Source organism: Lingula anatina, chromosome 1, assembly GCF_051362555.1.
Source record: "Lingula anatina isolate TDL-2025a chromosome 1, LinAna3.0, whole genome shotgun sequence".
NCBI classification, from domain to species: domain Eukaryota; kingdom Metazoa; phylum Brachiopoda; class Lingulata; order Lingulida; family Lingulidae; genus Lingula; species Lingula anatina.
The window spans coordinates 71884595-71905720 of NC_141767.1; the positions used below are offsets into that span (position 1 = coordinate 71884595).

At 37.0% G+C, this 21126-nt stretch overlaps 1 protein-coding gene and 1 long non-coding RNA gene across 9 annotated transcripts; one reads left to right on the plus strand and one right to left on the minus strand.

Annotated features, from left to right (window-relative positions):
- Positions 1-95: 95 nt before the first annotated feature.
- Positions 96-20052, plus strand: LOC106168641 (acetoacetyl-CoA synthetase). Of its 8 annotated transcripts, none has more exons than XM_086995663.1 (18): positions 96-168; positions 955-1058; positions 4253-4370; positions 4609-4722; positions 5255-5352; positions 5471-5585; positions 6149-6233; positions 7214-7355; positions 8888-8968; positions 9741-9865; positions 12549-12613; positions 13756-13878; positions 14020-14133; positions 15315-15440; positions 15829-15898; positions 15981-16039; positions 16459-16664; positions 17052-20052. In XM_086995663.1, exons 1-18 carry the CDS (start codon positions 111-113, stop codon positions 17187-17189), a joined length of 1941 nt encoding a protein of 646 aa, XP_086851789.1. In that variant the 5' UTR covers positions 96-110; the 3' UTR covers positions 17190-20052. The 8 variants fall into 8 exon arrangements, with proteins under 8 accessions (XP_086851789.1, XP_086851783.1, XP_086851822.1 ...); XM_086995657.1 differs by having other exon boundaries at positions 131-343; XM_086995667.1 differs by lacking the exon at positions 96-168 and adding an exon at positions 646-821.
- LOC147764954 (uncharacterized) lies at positions 7526-8313 on the minus strand. The gene is made up of 2 exons (XR_015331107.1): positions 7739-8313; positions 7526-7585 (listed from the first exon to the last, which is right to left on the minus strand). It is a non-coding gene; the product is annotated as an uncharacterized LOC147764954 (long non-coding RNA).
- Positions 20053-21126: the final 1074 nt, after the last annotated feature.

Sequence of the window (21126 nt, forward strand, 5' to 3'; positions counted from 1 at the left end):
ATCATTATATGAATAGTAGTTACGTCATTTCCACAAAATATTTTTAAAATGTTGACCCTTAATCTGTCAATAAAACTGTGATTAAAATATACTTCATTTGTTTGGATTCTATGTTGCATTGCGTCAGTACACAATCTAAGCGGCGAAGAAACCAACATCCGGTAACAGGTGACACGAAACCAAGATTCATTTTTATCAAAATTGTTGCACCCAGAAGCTTGCAAGATGGATTCTGACATTGATATATCAAATGCCAAGCTTATGTGGGCACCAGATACAAATCGTTCTACAAAAATGGATGCATTTCGCGAGACTGTCAATAGGAAATTTGGTTTAAAATTAGGTACTAAGACATACCGGTGCTTTGAACTAGTTGTACATTGGTAAATGTACCGTACATGTAATAGTACTGACATTATAGTATTTTATTGCACTGTGCACGCAATGGAAAACTAATTGCGACACGAATAATCATGATCCAGCGCTAATATTTAGTATGAGGGCGTGATTATCCAAGCTATCTATGAAAAGATGATTAGCAAGGAAACCCGTCCATACTGTAATTAGCATTCCAAGCCCTAGCAACTAATATTTATAAATAGTCTCCCATGCTTGGTACATGTACATGTATGTATATTAGCATGTGTGTATCAGCACATAGTTTTATACATTGGTAATCCTATTTACAGTCTCTGGTATATATTTTTAGTGCTTACACATGAATGATAGAGATGCCTATAACTTAAAAAGAACGACCAGTTAGCAAGTTATCAATTTGTACACTATCTGCTGAAAAGCTGACCAGTCTTGCAGTTAATAAGGTATTTGTCTGCTGGTCTACCAGAAATGCTGCTCTGAAATTTGACAGGATGAAATTTGAGAGAATTTTGAGAACAGTAAAACTGAGTCAAAAACTGTAGACTGTACATTTAGTAAATGTTTAAATATTTTCAGGCAACTACCAAGAACTATACAAATGGAGTGTTAATAACTATGCAGAATTCTGGGAAGAGTGCCTCCAGTTTTTACCAATCAGATATTCCAAGCCATGGCAGCAGGTACTTGTAAGATAATGTGTACTGTATATTGCCCAAAGGCTTGGAGTCATTGTAATTTATAATATATTCCAATCCATGGCAGCAGGTTCTTGTAAGATAATGTGGACTGTATAATGCCCAAAGGCTTGGAGTCATTGTAATTTATAATATATTCCAAGTCATGGAAGCAGGTACTTGTAAGGAAATGTGGACTGTATATAATAATGCCCAGAGGCTTGGAGTCATTGTAATTTATAATATATTCCAAGCCATGGCAGCAGGTACTTGTAAGATAATGTGGACTGTATAATGCCCAAAGGCTTGGAGTCATTGTAATTTATAATATATTCCAAGCCATGGCAGCAGGTACTTGTAAGATAATGTGGACTGTATATTGCCCAAAGGCTTGGAGTCTTTGTAATTAATAATATTTCTTAAGTTAATGAACTTTACTGAATCGTAACATAATATTTTCTGATATATATCATATTACCTAATTTGAATTTTAAGCCAAGGAGAAAGTGTCTGTCCAACTGGTCGTTACTGCTTGAAATGCCAGAGGACCTGCAGGATTTTTTGGGAATTGCAGGTCTTCTGGACTGGCAAGATTTATGTAAAAATACAATACACAATGATAAAGCCCAAGTTAACATAGACTAAAGAAACAAAATACTAAGTTTGGACAAGTACATAATTGGAAAGGTCCTGTAGATTTCTAGTAATACAGGTTCTCTAGAATTTCATCATCTCCAAAGTCAGGCCTTCCCAACTACCAGACTCGGCACCTAAGGATCCTGAATTAACCGGTATATCGGACCACGCTACCCGTTTTCAAGGTGTGTGTCAGATCGCATTTGGAGTATCATACCCCAGAACAAATTTTGTAGCATGACTGCGGGCTCATCCACGCTTGGCTGAACAACCTTAAACTGTACTCTTACATTAGAGTACTCTATTTTATTGTTTGTATGGGGATATATGGGGACTTTGACATTCGGTTTGAATGTTTTAACCACTTTTGATAGGGCTTTTTTGCATTGTATTAGATTAATGTGGCAGTCGTTAATCTAGGTGGCTTTCAAATTTATGCACCCGGTTTTAAAATCATATAGGCCTAGCGATTTTACGACAATCGTTTACTATCCAATCAAGGTGACAGCCGAGCATGCCAGGGCTCATCCTGTCGGTGTTCTGGCTGATACTCCGAAATGCGATCCGACACACACCTTGAAAACGGGTAGTGTGGTCCGATATACCGGTTAATTCAGGATCCTTAGGTGCCGAGTCTGGTAGTTGGGTAGGCCTGAAAGTTTTACTCCATGTCAGACATTGATCACAGGAAGAGCATCCATTGTGCTGTGGTGCCATTTTTACCTGATGTCCAAAGCACCTGGAAATGTTTTTGGGCCATAACTAAATAATCAGTACTAGGTAAAAATAGCAAACAGGTTGGGATGATAATTGCATTATAACTAAATAATCAGTACTGGGGAAAAATAACAAACATGGGATGGGATGATAATTGCATCATTACTAAATAATCAGTACTGGGTAAAAATAGCAAACAAGTTGGGATGATAATTGCATCATAACTAAATAATCAGTACTGGGGAAAAATAGCAAACATGGGATGGGATGATAATTGCATCAATACTAAATAATCAGTACTGGGGAAAAATAGCAAACAGGTTGGGATGATAATTGCATCATAACTAAATAATCAGTACAGTACTGGGTAAAAATAGCGAACATGGGATGGGATGATAGTTGCATCATCATTAAATTGGATAAGATAAGAGTTTATTCAGCCATTCATTCACATATAACAAAAAATGGATTGCTATTCCAGTAAAATGTTAAAAGTATAAAGTAACAATAAAGTTTCAAAAAATCTAGTTGCAAAATAATCAATATTGGGTGAAAAAAGCAATCAATTTGGATGATAACTGCGTGAAGTTAGGCAGTTTTATGAACAAAGATCCATTGAAAATTCTTATGATTTAAAGTTATTACTAACCCAAATCTAAACTGAGTGATTCAAAGAAAATTGGTCACACTCTACTTTATTTTGGCAAATGTATTTATAGACAACTCCTATTTGCCATTGCAGTTTATCCAGTATAAGCCCAGGAATTAAAGAATATCAGTAAACTCAAAATTGCACTATCATCCCAAGACTGCTGATATGATGTCATCAGAAGAATGACCATACTTTTTCTGAAAACAAATTACTTCACACTCCATGAACATTATGTGATAATATTATATTATCCTATTCTATAATGAAGTGCTTTTAGCATAATTTTGCCTAACAAGGTATATAGTATTTAATGATGAGTTAATGTATGTTATTGACCAGATGTATTTGATATGAATTTTTATTTGACTCCAGAAATGAATACCCTGAGTGTCAGAGCAACGTAAAAATTAGCTTGTAAATATTAAATATACTTTGGAGTCATTTTTCCTAGCTCTGAAGACCAGCGGCCATGTTAGGCTTCCGTCAATCATATAGAACTGCTCCGCAGTGAAACTGCAGTTGAATGTCATTAGACCAAAATGAAATGTAAAACAAATTTAATTCTGCTTTATTTAATTTCATTTACTGTATTTAAAGAATAAATGAAAAAATGAAAAATATTCTTCGAAAAGAAAAGATATATCCAATGTTTTTGTATTTTTTGCTTATCAAAGAACATTTAGTCCTGAGATACACACGTGCACAATACACGTGCTTGCCGTGTGCCAAATTTGACAGCTACACTGTATGCCCGATACCACTATAAGGGCTGCGCAATGGCTACACCAAAATCAGTTTTTACAGCAGAATGTTGCTTGTATTGTGGCACTGACCTTCGACTGCAAGATATTTTCAATTCAAACTTATAACTCCGCGTCAGGCACTTTAATTGCTTCTTGTCTCGTGTGCACGAGATAACTTCAGCGCAAGGCGGGAAAGGCAGCTCCAGGTGGCCAAACCTGTGACGTACGAGACTTATGACTTCCAAATATGGATCCAGGCGGACACAGCTGTGACGTGTGACTTCCAAATATGGAAGCGCCCCAGGCAGAATTTTGAAGAAGAACGCCCCCGAGTTGCCGCTGTTCGCTAGAGCCTGGTATTGCTAATATGGGTTATATATGAAATCAAGATCGAGCTGGCAATACCGGAATCTAGAACCTAGGGTAGAAATGAAAGACACTCTTTGTTTCAGGTTGTCGATAAGTCTAAAAGTATTGAAGAAGTCCCTGAATGGTTTCAAGGCTGTCACATGAACTTTGCAGAAAACATGCTACAATATAATGATGATAGAATAGCAGTTTATGCAGCAGGTACAATTAAAGCTTTTGCTGTGTATAAACATATGAATAATGTCATTTAACGTGTGACAATACACATGTTTTAAATACAAAGATCACTGTCAGTAATGTCATCGATAGCAGACATATCTGATTGGTCACGGCTGACAAGTATGTGGTTGATAACAAATATTAATTAATCAGATGCAGTGTTAATTGAGTGATATTAATGATAAATTTAATATTGTCCATGTGCAATAATTAATTGCAGTGGAAGGAAGAGAACAAGTCAAAAAGATAACTCACAGAGAACTCAGAGATAGAGTGGCATTGTATGCTTCAGCTATGAAAAAGATGGGAATTAAGAAAAATGACAGAATAGTTGGTAAGTGATTGTATTCAGCAGCCATTGAGAGAATGGGAGTTAAGAAAGAAGACAATAATTTGAATGCTAGTGTGCCAAACAGTGTGTCTGGATGGGATTTATTATTTAATTACAAAGAAACATTATTTTGGTTGAATTGATTAAAATATACAGCAATAAAAACCTATGTAAGATATATATTGTTTGGGCCATCTGCTAAAACATTTATCTTACCGGGTGCATTGGAAGTGCCACTCAAGATAAGCCACAGTTTACCCTTAACATGTGTTTCAATCACACTTTTCCTCTTTTTGAAATCTTATTTTGCTTTGTATATCCTTTGCTAACATTATCTAAGATTCAAATAGACAACATCATACATGTCATATTTTCTATCATTTATTTCTCCCACCAGTATATAACAGTCATTTTCATGACACGTTTCACTCTAATACTTTCGGTTGCAGGGCCTGCTTGGTGTAGACACAATTGTTAACAAAATTCTGTAACTTAGACATATACTTGTGTGTAATATGTTCCATTTCACTTTTAGGATATATCTCCAACTGTGTGGAAGCCTTGGAGGCAATGCTTGCTGCATCAAGCTTGGGTGCAATATGGAGCTCAACATCACCAGATTTTGGAGTTTCGGTAGGTGGTGCTTTAAATGATATAGCAAAAATACCAGCTGATTCACCATCTTTAATTGCATGATGTTGATTTTTAAGATCACAGGTATTATATTTGGGAATTTTTTTGTGTATTTCAGGGCGTTTTGGATAGATTTACTCAAATCCAGCCCAAGCTCATTTTTTCAGTGGATTGTGTGGTGTATAATGGTCGGGTTCACAATCATTTGGAAAAGTTACAGCATGTTGTTCAAGGTAAAACTAAGCCTCTGACTCTTAACAGGCAAGTTATGCATGTAGGTCTATATCAGAAATTACACATCAGCCTTGATAACAAGTTTGAGGTTGTAAAACTATGAAATGGTAGATCAGCTAGTGGAAAAGTTTATTCAGATCAAAGACAGGAATAGCATAGATGATACTGGGCACTAAGAATAAGCTCCAGCAAGACTACATGTAGGTTAAGGAAAGTGATGAGGTGCTTCAAGTGTATTGACTGTAAGACATCCTATAAAACATTTCTGTTAATGTGAATTTATTCCTCATCTAGCTGTATGGCTATAAGATGTCCTGTAAGACATTTCTGTTAATGTGAATTTATTTTTTATGTTGCTGTATGACTGTAGGATATCTTATAAGACATTTCTGTTAATGTGAATTTATTTCTTATGTTGTTGTATGACTGTAGGATATCTTTTAAGACATTTCTGCTGATGAGAATGTATTCCTCATCTAATTGTATGGAGTATGATTTATCATATATGCTGTAGTACTACATTCTAATACTACTTGTGATGTACATGTTATTGTATCAACAGGTCTCCCAGATTTGGAGAAAGTGGTTGTGATATCTGGTTTGACCCATGGTGATAACAAACCAGACATTTCAAGTATTTTAAACAGGTGGGTCATTCTATTTGAAGCATATTTTAATGAATTAGAAAATAAATTATGTGTAGATCAGTCATCCAGTTCTATGAGGGGATGTTAAAAGGTTCTGAGCCTCACACATAAAGAGCAAGGTATTTGGATTGATGCTGCTTTATTTTTTAACATACATGTAATTTCTTCACACTTGTTTTCTATAGTTTGCCAGTCATTGATACCTGATTTGTTGAACTTGGCATTTAACTCCCATAAAAAAAACTCCACAACAGCTGTCAGCTAAGATCTCTGGCCCCAAAGTGTTAATTCAGCCAGGGAAGGAAAAAGTAGTCACTGTTTGCTAGTTCTGAAGTACAGAGTGGGTGAGGGAGGAGTTTACAGCAACTCTTGTAAATAGCTTCTTCTAGTAAAGTAGATAGTTGACTGGATAGTTAAATGCTCATATCTCACAACAGGCCAGGCAGTTCTAAGGTATAAGGAAGTGTAAACTGTTGCCTTGTGTTACATGCCCATATCTCACAACATGCAAGGCAGTTCTAAGGTATAAGGAAGTGTAAACTGTTGCCTTGTGTTACATGCCCATATCTCACAACATGCAAGGCAGTTCTAAGGTATAAGGAAATGTAAACTGTTGCCTTGTGTTAAATGCTCATATCTCACAACAGGCCAGGCAGTTCTAAGGTATAAGGAAGTGTAAACTGTTGCCTTGTGTTACATGCCCATATCTCACAACATGCAAGGCAGTTCTAAGGTATAAGGAAGTGTAAACTGTTGCCTTGTGTTACATGCCCATATCTCACAACATGCAAGGCAGTTCTAAGGTATAAGGAAGTGTAAACTGTTGCCTTGTGTTAAATGCTCATATCTCACAACAGGCCAGGCAGTTCTAAGGTATAAGGAAGTGTAAACTGTTGCCTTGTGTTACATGCCCATATCTCACAACAGGCCAGGCATTCTATGGTATTTTAAACAGGGATTCATTGAAATATTATTTTCAGTTGTCACCTTGAAGATTTCCTAAATCAGGATGGCACTGTTCCAGAGCTGGAGTTTGAACAACTTCCCTTCAGTCATCCTCTGTATATCATGTACTCCTCTGGGACAACAGGTGCTCCTAAATGTATGGTTCATTCAGCTGGGGTAAGTAGTTTGGTAACATTTGGGACAACAGGTGCTCCTAAATGTATGGTTCATTCAGCTGGGGTAAGTCTAGTTTGGTAACATTTGGGACAACAGGTGCTCCTAAATGTATGGTTCATTCAGCAGGGGTAAGTCTAGTTTGGTAACATTTGGTGTTGAACAACTCAGGATTCATATCTCAGTAGCCTTTATTTCACATCATCACATCATACATAAGACAAATGGTGAAACTAAAAATAATGAAAATAAACGCAATGAATAAAAAATAAAAATGATAATACTAACAATGGAGTACAATTAATGGTGAATATGAACAAAGTAAACACATAATTTATGATACTATAATGAACAAATAAATAAATAATTAAATAACAATAACTTACTCAATTTGCAGCTACATAACTTGGAGATAATCCTGTTGTTCAAATAAAAATAAATAAATAAAATGTATACATATACGACGGGCTAGCCCCCATGCGTATCTGTGACAAAATCATACGATGGGCTAACCCCCATGCGCATTGGCTGCTAAATCATGAGTGGACTACACCCTAGTATGGTCTGCTCACTACTCTCAAAAATAATTGACCCGTAACGTTGGGTCACTGGAAATAATCTCAAAACTTATACACTACTGTTCTCTAAATGAAACAAACAATGATAAATACTGATAAATATCCTAATTACAACAACAACAAATAATAATAATAACAGTTATTATATAAATACACTTGTTTTACTTTTCAATTTATTTTGCCGCATGGGTCGGCAACATTTGGGACAACAGGTGCTCCTAAATGTATGGTTCATTCAGCAGGGGTAAGTCTAGTTTGGTAACATTTGGGACAACAGGTGCTCCTAAATGTATGGTTCATTCAGCAGGGGTAAGTCTAGTTTGACAACATCTGGGACAACAGGTGTTCCTAAATGTATGGTTCATTCAGCTGGGGTAAGTCTAGTTTGGTAACATTTGGGACAACAGGTGACATTTGGGACAACAGGTGCTCCTAAATGTATGGTTCATTCAGCAGGGGTATGTCTAGTTTGACAACATCTGGGACAACAGGTGCTCCTAAATGTATGGTTCATTCAGCTGGGGTAAGTCTAGTTTGGTAACATTTGGGACAACAGGTGCTCCTAAATGTATGGTTCATTCAGCAGGGGTAAATCTGGTTTGGTAACATTTGGGACAACGGGGGCTCAGTATATGTATATTTATAAAAATGCAAGTTAGAAGGTTGAAAATGGTATGATATATAGCCCAAGAGAGGTGTTGCAGAACACTAATGTCTATCATAAATCCTATGTGCCAACTGACTGCAGTTAGTTAGGGATGTATGTGCACAGAAAATTAAAAGACATTAATTAAAGAAAGGAATGTATAATTAAAAGACATTAATTAAAGAAAGGAATGTATAATTATGATATGTTTAAGAAAATTACATAATTATAGTAGAATTCACCTAGTCAGTGCAATGCCAACTGATGAAGTGATGCTAAGACTAAGAATAAATTGTTTATTTTAATTCCAGGGAACACTTCTACAACAACTGAAAGAGCATGTTATCCATGGAAACTTGACAAGAGATGATGTCATTATGTATTACACAACAGTAAGGCTCTTAATTAATAACATTTTAAAAATTAGAATATCCTCATTGAAAAAATCATTGTTTTAACAAGCAAAGATCAAATTTGTTTTAATGTGTCTCCCTTGCACCTGAAAGCTACATAATTTTCAAAATATCATCTTAGCTGGATTTTACTTATTGTTGCCTTGCAAGTGTCCTGTGAGATGTTTACAATTGTATCATGAATGTGGTGCTGGCAGTACACATGGTTTTAGTCCCAATCTGAAGGCTTAAAACACATCTTATATGCTGATGAACTAGTCCACTCAGTACCTCTGATAAAAACCATGAGATCTTGGATTCTTAAACAATTTTTTTGCTGGAAATTTTCTTGTGAAGAATGTTATGAATACAATCAAAGACAAAAATGGCACTGATAAACATTTAAGCAAGACACGTTTTATTATGCATAAAAATTTCAAAATTAATTTATTTTCTATCATTTTAAATTTTTTGATGAAAATACACCTGTGTAGTCCATTGCCTTTTAAACTATTCACTATCTACACAAAATGAAAGAAAGCATTCAGTCTCACTGTGATCTTCCTCAGCATCTATTATTATAACACTGAGCACTACTCACCAATGTATCAGTGAAAATTTCAGTCCATTATGACAGGCACTTAGCTTATTGCATGGTGGAATAGTCGCAATGGTAAAATATGAAACGGCTAAATAAACTACAAATAATATTTTGACATATATGTGTCAAACATTTCAAATATCAGTATTTGTAATTGTGATATGTTTTCAGACTGGTTGGATGATGTGGAACTGGTTGGTAGCAGCTCTTGCAGGTGGTGCCTCTATAGTACTGTATGATGGTTCTCCTTTGGTTCCCAGTGCCAATGTCCTGTGGGATTTGGTTGACAAGATAGGGTGAGTTTACTGCCTTCAGTAATGGTTCTCCTTTGGTTCTCAGTGCCAATGTCCTGTGGGATTTTGTTGACAAGATAGGGTGAGTTTACTGCCTTTAGTTCCCAGTGCCAATGTCCTGTGGGATTTGGTTGACAAGATAGGGTGAGTTTACTGCCTTCAGTAATGGTTCTCCTTTGGTTCTCAGTGCCAATGTCCTGTGGGATTTGGTTGACAAGATAGGGTGAGTTTACTGCCTCCAGTAATGGTTCTCCTTTGGTTCTCAGTGCCAATGTCCTGTGGGATTTGGTTGACAAGATAGGGTGAGTTTACTGCCTCCAGTAATGGTTCTCCTTTGGTTCTCAGTGCCAATGTCCTGTGGGATTTGGTTGACAAGATAGGGTGAGTTTACTGCCTCCAGGAATGGTTCTCCTTTGGTTCTCAGTGCCAATGTCCTGTGGGATTTGGTTGACAAGATAGGGTGAGTTTACTGCCTTCAGTAATGGTTCTCCTTTGGTTCTCAGTGCCAATGTCCTGTGGGATTTGGTTGACAAGATAGGGTAAGTTTACTGCCTTCAGTAATGGTTCTCCTTTGGTTCTCAGTGCCAATGTCCTGTGGGATTTGGTTGACAAGATAGGGTGAGTTTACTGCCTCCAGTAATGGTTCTCCTTTGGTTCTCAGTGCCAATGTCCTGTGGGATTTGGTTGACAAGATAGGGTAAGTTTACTGCCTCCAGTAATGGTTCTCCTTTGGTTCTCAGTGCCAATGTCCTGTGGGATTTGGTTGACAAGATAGGGTGAGTTTACTGCCTCCAGTAATGGTTCTCCTTTGGTTCTCAGTGCCAATGTCCTGTGGGATTTGGTTGACAAGATAGGGTGAGTTTACTGCCTCCAGTAATGGTTCTCCTTTGGTTCTCAGTGATTATGTCCTGTGGGATTTGGTTGACAAGATAGGGTGAGTTTACTGCCTCCAGCAATGGTTCTCCTTTGGTTCTCAGTGATTATGTCCTGTGGGATTTGGTTGACAAGATAGGGTGAGTTTACTGCCTCCAGCAATGGTTCTCCTTTGGTTCTCAGTGATTATGTCCTGTGGGATTTGGTTGACAAGATAGGGTGAGTTTACTGCCTCCAGTAATGGTTCTCCTTTGGTTCTCAGTGCCAATGTCCTGTGGGATTTGGTTGACAAGATAGGGTGAGTTTACTGCCTCCAGTAATGGTTCTCCTTTGGTCCTCAGTGCCAATGTCCTGTGGGATTTGGTTGACAAGATAGGGTGAGTTTACTGCCTTCAGTAATGGGCCTCCTTTGGTTCCAGTGCCAATGTCCTGTGGGATTTGGTTGACAAGATAGGGTGAGTTTATTGCCTTCAGTAATAGTTCTCCTTTGGTTCTCAGTGCCAATGTCCTGTGGGATTTGGTTGACAAGATAGGGTGAGTTTACTGCCTCCAGTAATGGTTCTCCTTTGGTTCTCTGTGATAATGTCCTGTGGGATTTGGTTGACAAGATAGGGTGAGTGTACTGCCTCCAGGAATGGTTCTCCTTTGGTTCTCAGTGCCAATGTCCTGTGGGATTTGGTTGACAAGATAGGGTGAGTTTACTGCCTCCAGTAATGGTTCTCCTTTGGTTCTCAGTGCCAATGTCCTGTGGGATTTGGTTGACAAGATAGGGTAAGTTTACTGCCTCCAGTAATGGTTCTCCTTTGGTTCTCAGTGCCAATGTCCTGTGGGATTTGGTTGACAAGATAGGGTGAGTTTACTGCCTCCAGTAATGGTTCTCCTTTGGTTCTCAGTGCCAATGTCCTGTGGGATTTGGTTGACAAGATAGGGTAAGTTTACTGCCTCCAGTAATGGTTCTCCTTTGGTTCCCAGTGCCAATGTCCTGTGGGATTTGGTTGACAAGATAGGGTGAGTTTACTGCCTTTAGTTCCCAGTGCCAATGTCCTGTGGGATTTGGTTGACAAGATGGGGTGAGTTTATTGCCTTCAGTTATGGTTCTCCTTTGGTTCTCTGTGCCCTGTGATATGTTACAATGATGGGTTATCAAAAGGGTCTGATGTTTCTTATTTCTACAAACTATGTGCATGCTTGGTGCTGAATCTGAATTGGATTTTGTTTATAATTTATGTGTTTAATATTTATCTGGAACTTTACAACTGATTAAAACTTTCATCTAAAGATAGTGGTCTGCTGCAAAGTTCTAGTGAAAGTTGTCCACATCAGAGTTATGACAATGCTTGCTGGGGTAGTGCTAGCAGTTTTTTTCACTTAGCCAAATCACCACATTTTTGTCAATTTGTTATCAAAATGGTTATAATTTGGCTAAAACATGTCAAATCAAGCCCTTTTTCTTTAGCCAATTTAAGTCAGTTTTAGCATTTGGCTAAATTGGCGAGTGTTAGCGCTACCCCAGGCTTGGGAGGGCAGGTCTGGCACAAGTCCACTTACTTAATGACTGAATGCTAATGCTTGCCACTTTTATTGACAAGAAATGAGTGAATTCTTCTTTGTTATCTTTGACCATAACTTAAAAATGAAAATGTTTGTTTCAACCTAAGGTTACTTATATTAAAGCAATGACTATTTGAGAACTTGGATGTTATAACTCATTGCTTTTTAAAATGAATAATTAAATACATAAGGTGGCTTTCTAAATACCTATACACTTATTGCCTTAGAGTTGCTAATGTCTGAAAACCATATTCCATTTCAGAATCAGCATACTAGGAACAGGAGCAAAATGGCTTGCAGTGCTGGAAGACAAAGGTGTCAAACCAAGTAGGTGTCTATCAGTATCAATCCACGAGAAGTCTTCACCATGATTGTTGAAACATTGGTCATTATCTCTGGGGTTGTCATGATCATGGGCCAGAGGTTTATGACTTTGTTTAAACATTGGTCATTATCTCTGGGGTTGTCATGATCATGGGCCAGAGATTTATGACTTTGTTTAAACATTGGTCATTATCTCTGGGGTTGTCATGATCATGGGCCAGAGATTTATGACTTTGTTTAAACATTGGTCATTATCTCTGGGGTTGTCATGATCATGGGCCAGAGATTTATGACTTTGTTTAAACATTGGTCATTATCACTGGGGTTGTCATGATCATGGGCCAGAGATATATGACTTTGTTTAAACATTGGTCATTATCTCTGGGGTTGTCATGATCATGGGCCAGAGATATATGACTTTGTTTAAACATTGGTCAATATCTCTGGGGTTGTCATGATCATGGGCCAGAGATATATGACTTTGTTTAAACATTGGTCATTATCTCTGGGGTTGTCATGATCATGGGCCAGAGATATATGACTTTGTTTAAACATTGGTCATTATCACTGGGGTTGTCATGATCATGGGCTAGAGATTTATGACTTTGTTTAAACATTGGTCATTATCACTGGGGTTGTCATGATCATGGGCTAGAGATTTATGACTTTGTTTAAACATTGGTCATTATCTCTGGGGTTGTCATGATCATGGGCTAGAGATTTATGACTTTGTTTAAACATTGGTCATTATCACTGGGGTTGTCATGATCATGGGCCAGAGATATATGACTTTGTTTAAACATTGGTCATTATCTCTGGGGTTGTCATGATCATGGGCCAGAGATATATGACTTTGTTTAAAATGAGCTTTATCATAAATACATCTTTAATGCTGGCATTGGTCTAAATATGGATCTTAAGCTGTGAGTTTATATGGGTGGATCATGAACAATGGCATTCGTCTAAATGTGGATCTTAAGCCATGGGTTTATATGGATGGATCATGATCACTGGCATTGGTCTAAGTCCTAAGTCATGAATGCATGTGTGTCATATTCAATAGAATTCAAATAAGAGTACACTGTTGGAACATTTTACTTCAAACTCTATTTTATAAGCTTTATTTACATCATTTTATTTTCCAGTTGAAACCCACAGTCTGAAAAGCCTGCACACCATCTTGTCTACAGGGTCCCCACTTAAACCACTGACCTATGAATATGTCTACAGGGATATTAAAAAAGATTTACTTCTAGGATCAATAACAGGTGAATAACCCACAGCAGTTCAATTGATACAGCATGTGATGTAGAAATACATTAATATGACAATGTAAGTAAAGTGTGACTGGTGTTATTTGTATCTAATATAATAGGGACAACAGGCCTCATATTCTGTTTATATTTCAGGAGGAACAGACATCATATCGTGCTTTGCTGGCCAGAATTGCACTCTGCCTGTATATAGGGGAGAAATTCAGGCTAGAAACCTAGGAATGGCTGTGGAGTGTTGGAATGAGGATGGTAATATGCTGTCTGCCCTATATATCACATTTCATTGTCATGTCATTACTGAAGAAAATTATTGCAAGGATAACATATCAGTTATGCTGCACTTACATGTTCAAATATCTATATCTGTCATAGAATTTGTTCACACAAAATATTGTCTATGGAGGGAACATGCTTGTTTTTTAACTATGTCATCAGAGGTTCATTTTGGTGAGGCATTCTCCATTAGAAAGTTTACATGTTCAGCAGTCAAGGTTGTGTCCTCAAAGATTCATTTTAGTGAGGCATTCTCCAATAGAAACTTTACATGTTCAGCGGTCAAGATCAGGCCCGTAGCCAGGGGGGGGGGGGGGGGTTGGGGGGTTCGAAAGAACCGCCCCTTTTGCTGGGAAAAGGTTCACTCTGGGTAAAATTTGATCTAGGTACATTAAGTTTTTTATGGGAAAAGGTCCACTTTTTCAGAAAAAGAACCCCCCTTTTGAAATTACTGGCTATCGGCCTGAAGATTGTGTCCTCAAGGCTCATTTTAGTGAGACATTCTCCAGTAAAAAGTTTACATGTTCAGCAGTCAAGGTTGTGTCCTCAAAGGTTCATATTGGTGAGGCATTCTCCATTAGAAAGTTCACATGTTCAGCAGTCAAGTCACTCTTTACCCTGTTGCTGCAGTGAAGACAGAGCAGCACTCAATCTGTTTTGGTTTTTTCCTTCTATTTCCTTCCTTCTACTATTCCTCTAACATTGAATTGGTTATGAATGATAACTTAAGACAACGATATTATAGTTTTGATAATGTTAAACACACATATTCATGTTTTTAAGGGTCTATGGTCAGATGAATTTAGGTGTTAGTCTGCCTGTCAGGAAAATAAAACAGGATCCAGAGTGGTTCTTTTGGTGTTAGTCTGCCTGTCAGGAAAATAAGACAGGATCCAGAGTTGTTCTTTTGGTGTTTAATTAGGGTGCATTTTCCGTACACCGTTCACAGCCTTACAGACCGTTTGGTAGGCAGTCATTAAAAAGATTTATCTAGTATTATGGGAACATACATATATAAGCCCCTATAAGGTGTAATGGGGAATCATTTAAAATGGGATCATTCGATATCCCTTATTATATGTGGTGTCATTTATTATGTATTATGTAGGGGCTTCTAATGCAGCTGTAATTTGAAATATGACTATGCTTTGTTGTAGGGAAACCTGTGTTTGGAGAAAGCGGAGAATTAGTATGTACAAAGCCTTTCCCAAGCATGCCTACATACTTTTGGAATGATGAAGATGGACTGAAATATAAAAAGGCTTACTTTGATAAGTTTAAAGGTAAACTGAATGATATGATAAATACTGTATTGTGAATTGATCATGTTTGTGTTATTAAGATAAAGGTGGCAGGACTGTGTAGTTTTAGAGATCCACACTGTCTTTAGCATTATCTCTCTCTCTCTCTCTCTCTCTCTCTCTCTCTCTCTCTCTCTCTCTCTCTCTCTCTCTCTCTCTCTCTCTCTCTCTCTCTCTCTCTCTCTCTCTCTCTCTCTCTCTCTCTCTCTCTCTCTCTCTCTCTCTCTCTCTCTCTCTCTCTCTCTCTGCCATATATATATATATATATATATATATATATATATATATATATATATATATATATATATATATATAAGACCATGTTGATATAAAGTTATTTGAATTAATTTTATTGTTGTTGTTGTTGTAGGAGTTTGGAGCCATGGTGACTTCTGTCTCATCAACAAGTCTACATATGGTATCTGGATGCTGGGCAGAAGGTACACTCTCTTTCTCACTTTCTCTCTCTCAAATTGAAATTTTCCATGAGCAGCATAATGATGAACAGTTTCTGTTTTTTAGTGATGGCACACTGAATCCTAATGGAGTAAGATTTGGAAGTGCAGAACTGTATCATGTTGGTAAGTTATACCGTAGTTATATTCACCTCATGTGTTAGGATTTTATATATATATATATATATATATATGAGAAAAGACATTGCATATTATTGTGTGTATCCATTTGTGTGTTAGTGCTAACTGACGTAATGAAAGTATTGTGCTGTATTTGTGTGTTAGTGCTAACTGACGTAATGAAAGTATTGTGCTGTATTTGTGTGTTAGTGCTAACTGACGTAATGAAAGTATTGTGCTGTATTTGTGTGTTAGTGCTAACTGACATAATGAAGTATTATGCTGTATTTGTGTATTAGTGTTAACTGACATAATGAAGTATTATGCTATATTTGAGTGTTAGTGCTATCTGACATAATGAAAGTATTATGCTGTATTTGTATGTTAGTGTTAACTGACATAATGAAATTATGCTGTATTTGTAGTTGAAACCTTCAAAGAGATCCAGGACAGTCTGTGCATTGCCCAGCGTAAGAAGGACTTGTCAGAAGAGAGAGTGATATTGTTTCTGAAGATGGCACCGGGGAGTCAGTTTACAGAAGACTTGGTCAGCAGAGTGAAGAAAGATATCAGAAGTCAGCTTAGTGCCCGCCATGTGCCTGCTGTGATACTGGAAACACAAGATATTCCTGTATGTCACATCACAATTAACTCACACACCCAGTAATGATATAGTCTCAACTAACACATTAGAAGTTGGCTTAGTGCTCACTGTGCTTCATATAGCTAATAATTTAAACAACAGTCATCTCAGTTCTTTTCCTTCTCCACTCAGCATTATTGTTTATAAGCCAGTTGAATTTCAAACAACGTCTTTACCTCCTGTTTAATTTTATTGTTGTAAATAGCTTGTTAGGGCAGGACTGTAAAGGAAACACACATTTATTAAGTTGTATTCATATTATCTGTATGCAAAGTGACTTCTGACACCTATATCAAACACATAATTCTGACATTTTGAGTACACCCAAAGTGACTTCTGACACCTATATTAACCACATAATTCCGACATTTTCAGTACACCCAAAGTGGGAAGAAGGTGGAAGTGGCCGTACGCAAAGTGATTTCTGGTGAGAAAATCACCAACAGAGGAGCTTTCATCAATCCACAGTCTCTGGACCTATACATGAACATTCCTGAATTGCAACACTACTGAATATGTGCTCATATGGAGAACATTATTTTATGCTAAATTTACTTTATCTATTGAAAGGGCATCTCAGAATGTTTTCATTAATCTCAGTTTGTCGGGTCTATATAGGTCTATATACATACATTATTTGCTACAGATATACCTCACATGGGAAAGGGATTGTCAGTTAAGTTAAGCTTTTTCCAACAGAAATGCAGTGGAATTACTAAAGGTCTTTCTGTAAATTTTAACATAAGTAAATAGCTTGTCTTATATCAGCTGTTAAGATTTATTTACCTTCTAAGTTATAGGGGTAAAATAATCCATTATGAGTGTGATACCAGAAGCATGGGCTTGACAGTTTGATGTTATATTATGACTCTTGTTGTTTCATCCTTAGCTTATCACAACAATGTGTGACAGTTGTTTATGATTGTTGGGTCATCCCTACCTTATCTCAACAATGTGTGACAGTTGTTTATGATTGTTGTTTCATCCCTACCTTATCTCAACAATGTGTGACAGTTGTTTATGATTGTTGTATCATCCCTACCTTATCTCAACAATGTGTGACAGTTGTTTATGATTGTTGTTTCATACCTACCTTATCTCAACAATGTGTGACAGTTGTTTATGATTGTTGGGTCATCCCTAGATTATCTCAACAATGTGTGACAGTTGTTTATGATTGTTGGGTCATCCCTAGATTATCTCAACAATGTTTGACAGTTGTTTATGATTGTTGTTTCAGCCCTACCTTATCTCAACAATGTGTGACAGTTCTTTATGATTGTTGTTTCATCCCTACCTTATCTCAACAATGTTTGACAGTTGTTTATGATTGTTGGGTCATCCCTAGATTATCTCAACAATGTGTGACAGTTGTTTATGATTGTTGTTTCATCCCTACCTTATCACAACAATGCGTGACAGTTGTTTATGATTGTTGTTTCATCCTCATCCCTACCTTATCACAACAATGTGTGACAGTTGTTTATGATTGTTGTTTCATCCCTACCTTATCTCAACAATGTGTGACAGTTGTTTATGATTGTTGTTTCATCCCTACCTTATCTCAACAATGTGTGACAGTTGTTTATGATTGTTGTTTCATCCCTACCTTATCTCAACAATGTTTGACAGTTGTTTATGATTGTTGTTTCATCCCTACCTTATTACAACAATGTGTGACAGTTGTTTATGATTGTTGTTTCATCCCTACCTTATCTCAACAATGTTTGACAGTTGTTTATGATTGTTGTTTCATCCCTACCTTATCTCAACAATGTGTGACAGTTGTTTATGATTGTTGTATCATCCCTACCTTATCTCAACAATGTGTGACAGTTGTTTATGATTGTTGTTTCATACCTACCTTATCTCAACAATGTGTGACAGTTGTTTATGATTGTTGGGTCATCCCTAGATTATCTCAACAATGTGTGACAGTTGTTTATGATTGTTGTTTCATCCCTACCTTATTACAACAATGTGTGACAGTTGTTTATGATTGTTGTTTCATCCCTACCTTATCTCAACAATGTTTGACAGTTGTTTATGATTGTTGTTTCATCCCTACCTTATCTCAACAATGTTTGACAGTTGTTTATGATTGTTGTTTCATCCCTACCTTATTACAACAATGTGTGACAGTTGTTTATGATTGTTGTTTCATCCCTACCTTATCACAACAATGTGTGACAGTTGTTTTTGATTGTTGTTTCATCCCTAGCTTATCACAACCACATGTGACAGTTGTTTATGTATGGAGTGTCATCCCTACCTTATCACAACCACATGTGACAGTTGTTAATGTATGGAGTGTCATCCCTACCTTATCACAACCACATGTGACAGTTGTTAATGTATGGAGTGTTATCCCTACCTTATCACAACCACATGTGACAGTTGTTAATATATGGAATGTTATCCCTAGCCAAACCTACTGGATACCAAAGTCCACAGTCAATAACACCTGCTCCAGTGATAACTGAATAGTTGATATAAGATCCTATAAAACTATTTACTGTGATATTATAATATGTAGTAGTAGCTACCATGCATCTACATTAAAGATGCATACAAAGGCAATTTTTTGTCACAAAAACCATCCAAATGCCAGCATATAGTTTCAAGTAGTATTACTAAGAGAATTACCAAAAGGCATTGTTTAATTTTACCCGAAAATGATGTTTGAATCGAATTTTTTTGCTGGCATTCTAAACTGTATGTCAATGGGGCAGGAAAGTAGGTCACGAAAGTAGGTTAAATTTACAACCAAATATTTAAAGAAAGTAGCAGTCTAAAGGTCTTTTATGGCTGATCAAGTGATCTATTCAGTTTATCCCTTGGCATGTCGAATTTATTTGAGTCGTATAAGAATCTAGTAGAAGTGGTTTACTGGGAATCCACGCTCCACCGATGCTCGGTTCTTATGTACCTTTAAGCTCTTTGGGTGTGGATTGCAGAGATCATAATTAAAATGTTACCACATGTTCACCCTCATGGTGAATTTTTTTTTTACTTTTTTTTATTTTTCATGCATTTATTAATTTTATTTGTTTGTTTTTAGAAATTTATTTTGCGTATTTATATTGACTTTATTAATATATAATAAAAATGGCTAAATTTTAGATCAACATAACCTATTTCAGAGGTGAACACTTATCTGTCTCTACCTATATGAAACTTGATACAGAAGAATTCTCATGAAAATCTAGACTACAGTATATGTTGGTTTTGAGGTGTCTGATAATTAATTATGTACAGGACAATATACTAGGGTAACACATTCCATAGATAATTATTTGTTACATTTTATTTCCAAAAATTTATGGTAAAAATAAAAGATTAAAGGAACAATTTAATAAACAATTTATTCCAATAACAGTGTTGTTACAGTGTTGATCGGGTGTGTTAATTCATGAATAATCTATTTTACTGGCCAGGGTACATTTTATCCATGGGGACTCTCACTGAATGCAGTCAGATAAACAGATTAACATGTCTCCTCCTGACAATTGAGTTTTATCCATGGGGACTCTCTCTGAATGCAATCAGATAAACAGATTAACATGCCTCCTGACATTGAGTTTTATCCATGGGGACTCTCACTGAATGCAATCAGATAAACAGATTAACATGCCTCCTCCTGACATTGAGTTTTATCCATGGGGACTCTCACTGAATGCCATCAGATAAACAGATTAACATGCCTCCTCCTGACATTGAGTTTTATCCATGGGGACTCTCACTGAATGCAATCAGATAAACAGATTAACATGCCTCCTCCTGACATTGAGTTTTATCCATGGGGACTCTCACTGAATGCAATCAGATAAACAGATTAACATGTCTCCTCCTGACATTGAGTTTTATCCATGGGGACTCTCACTGAATGCAGTCAGATAAACAGATTAACATGTCTCCTCCTGACATTGAGTTTTATCCATGGGGACTCTCACTGAATGCAATCAGATAAACAGATTAACATGCCTCCTCCTGACATTGAGTTTTATCCATGGGGACTCTCACTGAATGCAATCAGATAAACAGATTAACATGTCTCCTCCTGACACTGAGTTTTATCCATGGGGACTCTCACTGAATGCAATCAGATAAACAGATTAACATGCCTCCTCCTGACACTGAGTTTTATCCATGGGGACTCTCACTGAATGCAGTCAGATAAACAGATTAACATGCCTCCTCCTGACATTGAGTTTTATCCATGGGGACTCTCACTGAGTGCAATCAGATAAACAGATTAACATGTCTCCTCCTGACACTGAGTTTTATCCATGGGGACTCTCACTGAATGCAATCAGATAAACAGATTAACATGCCTCCTCCTGACACTGAGTTTTATCCATGGGGACTCTCACTGAATGCAGTCAGATAAACAGATTAACATGCCTCCTCCTGACACTGAGTTTTATCCATGGGGACTCTCACTGAATGC

Bases quoted from the DNA above. Each gene is read 5' to 3' on its own strand.
- LOC106168641 (XM_086995657.1), top strand. From the start codon at position 226: ATGGATTCTGACATTGATATATCAAATGCCAAGCTTATGTGGGCACCA. The intron at 8,969-9,740 runs GTAAGGCTCTTA...ATATGTTTTCAG, and splicing joins TCATTATGTATTACACAACA to ACTGGTTGGATGATGTGGAA. The intron at 16,040-16,458 runs GTAAGTTATACC...CTGTATTTGTAG, and splicing joins TGCAGAACTGTATCATGTTG to TTGAAACCTTCAAAGAGATC.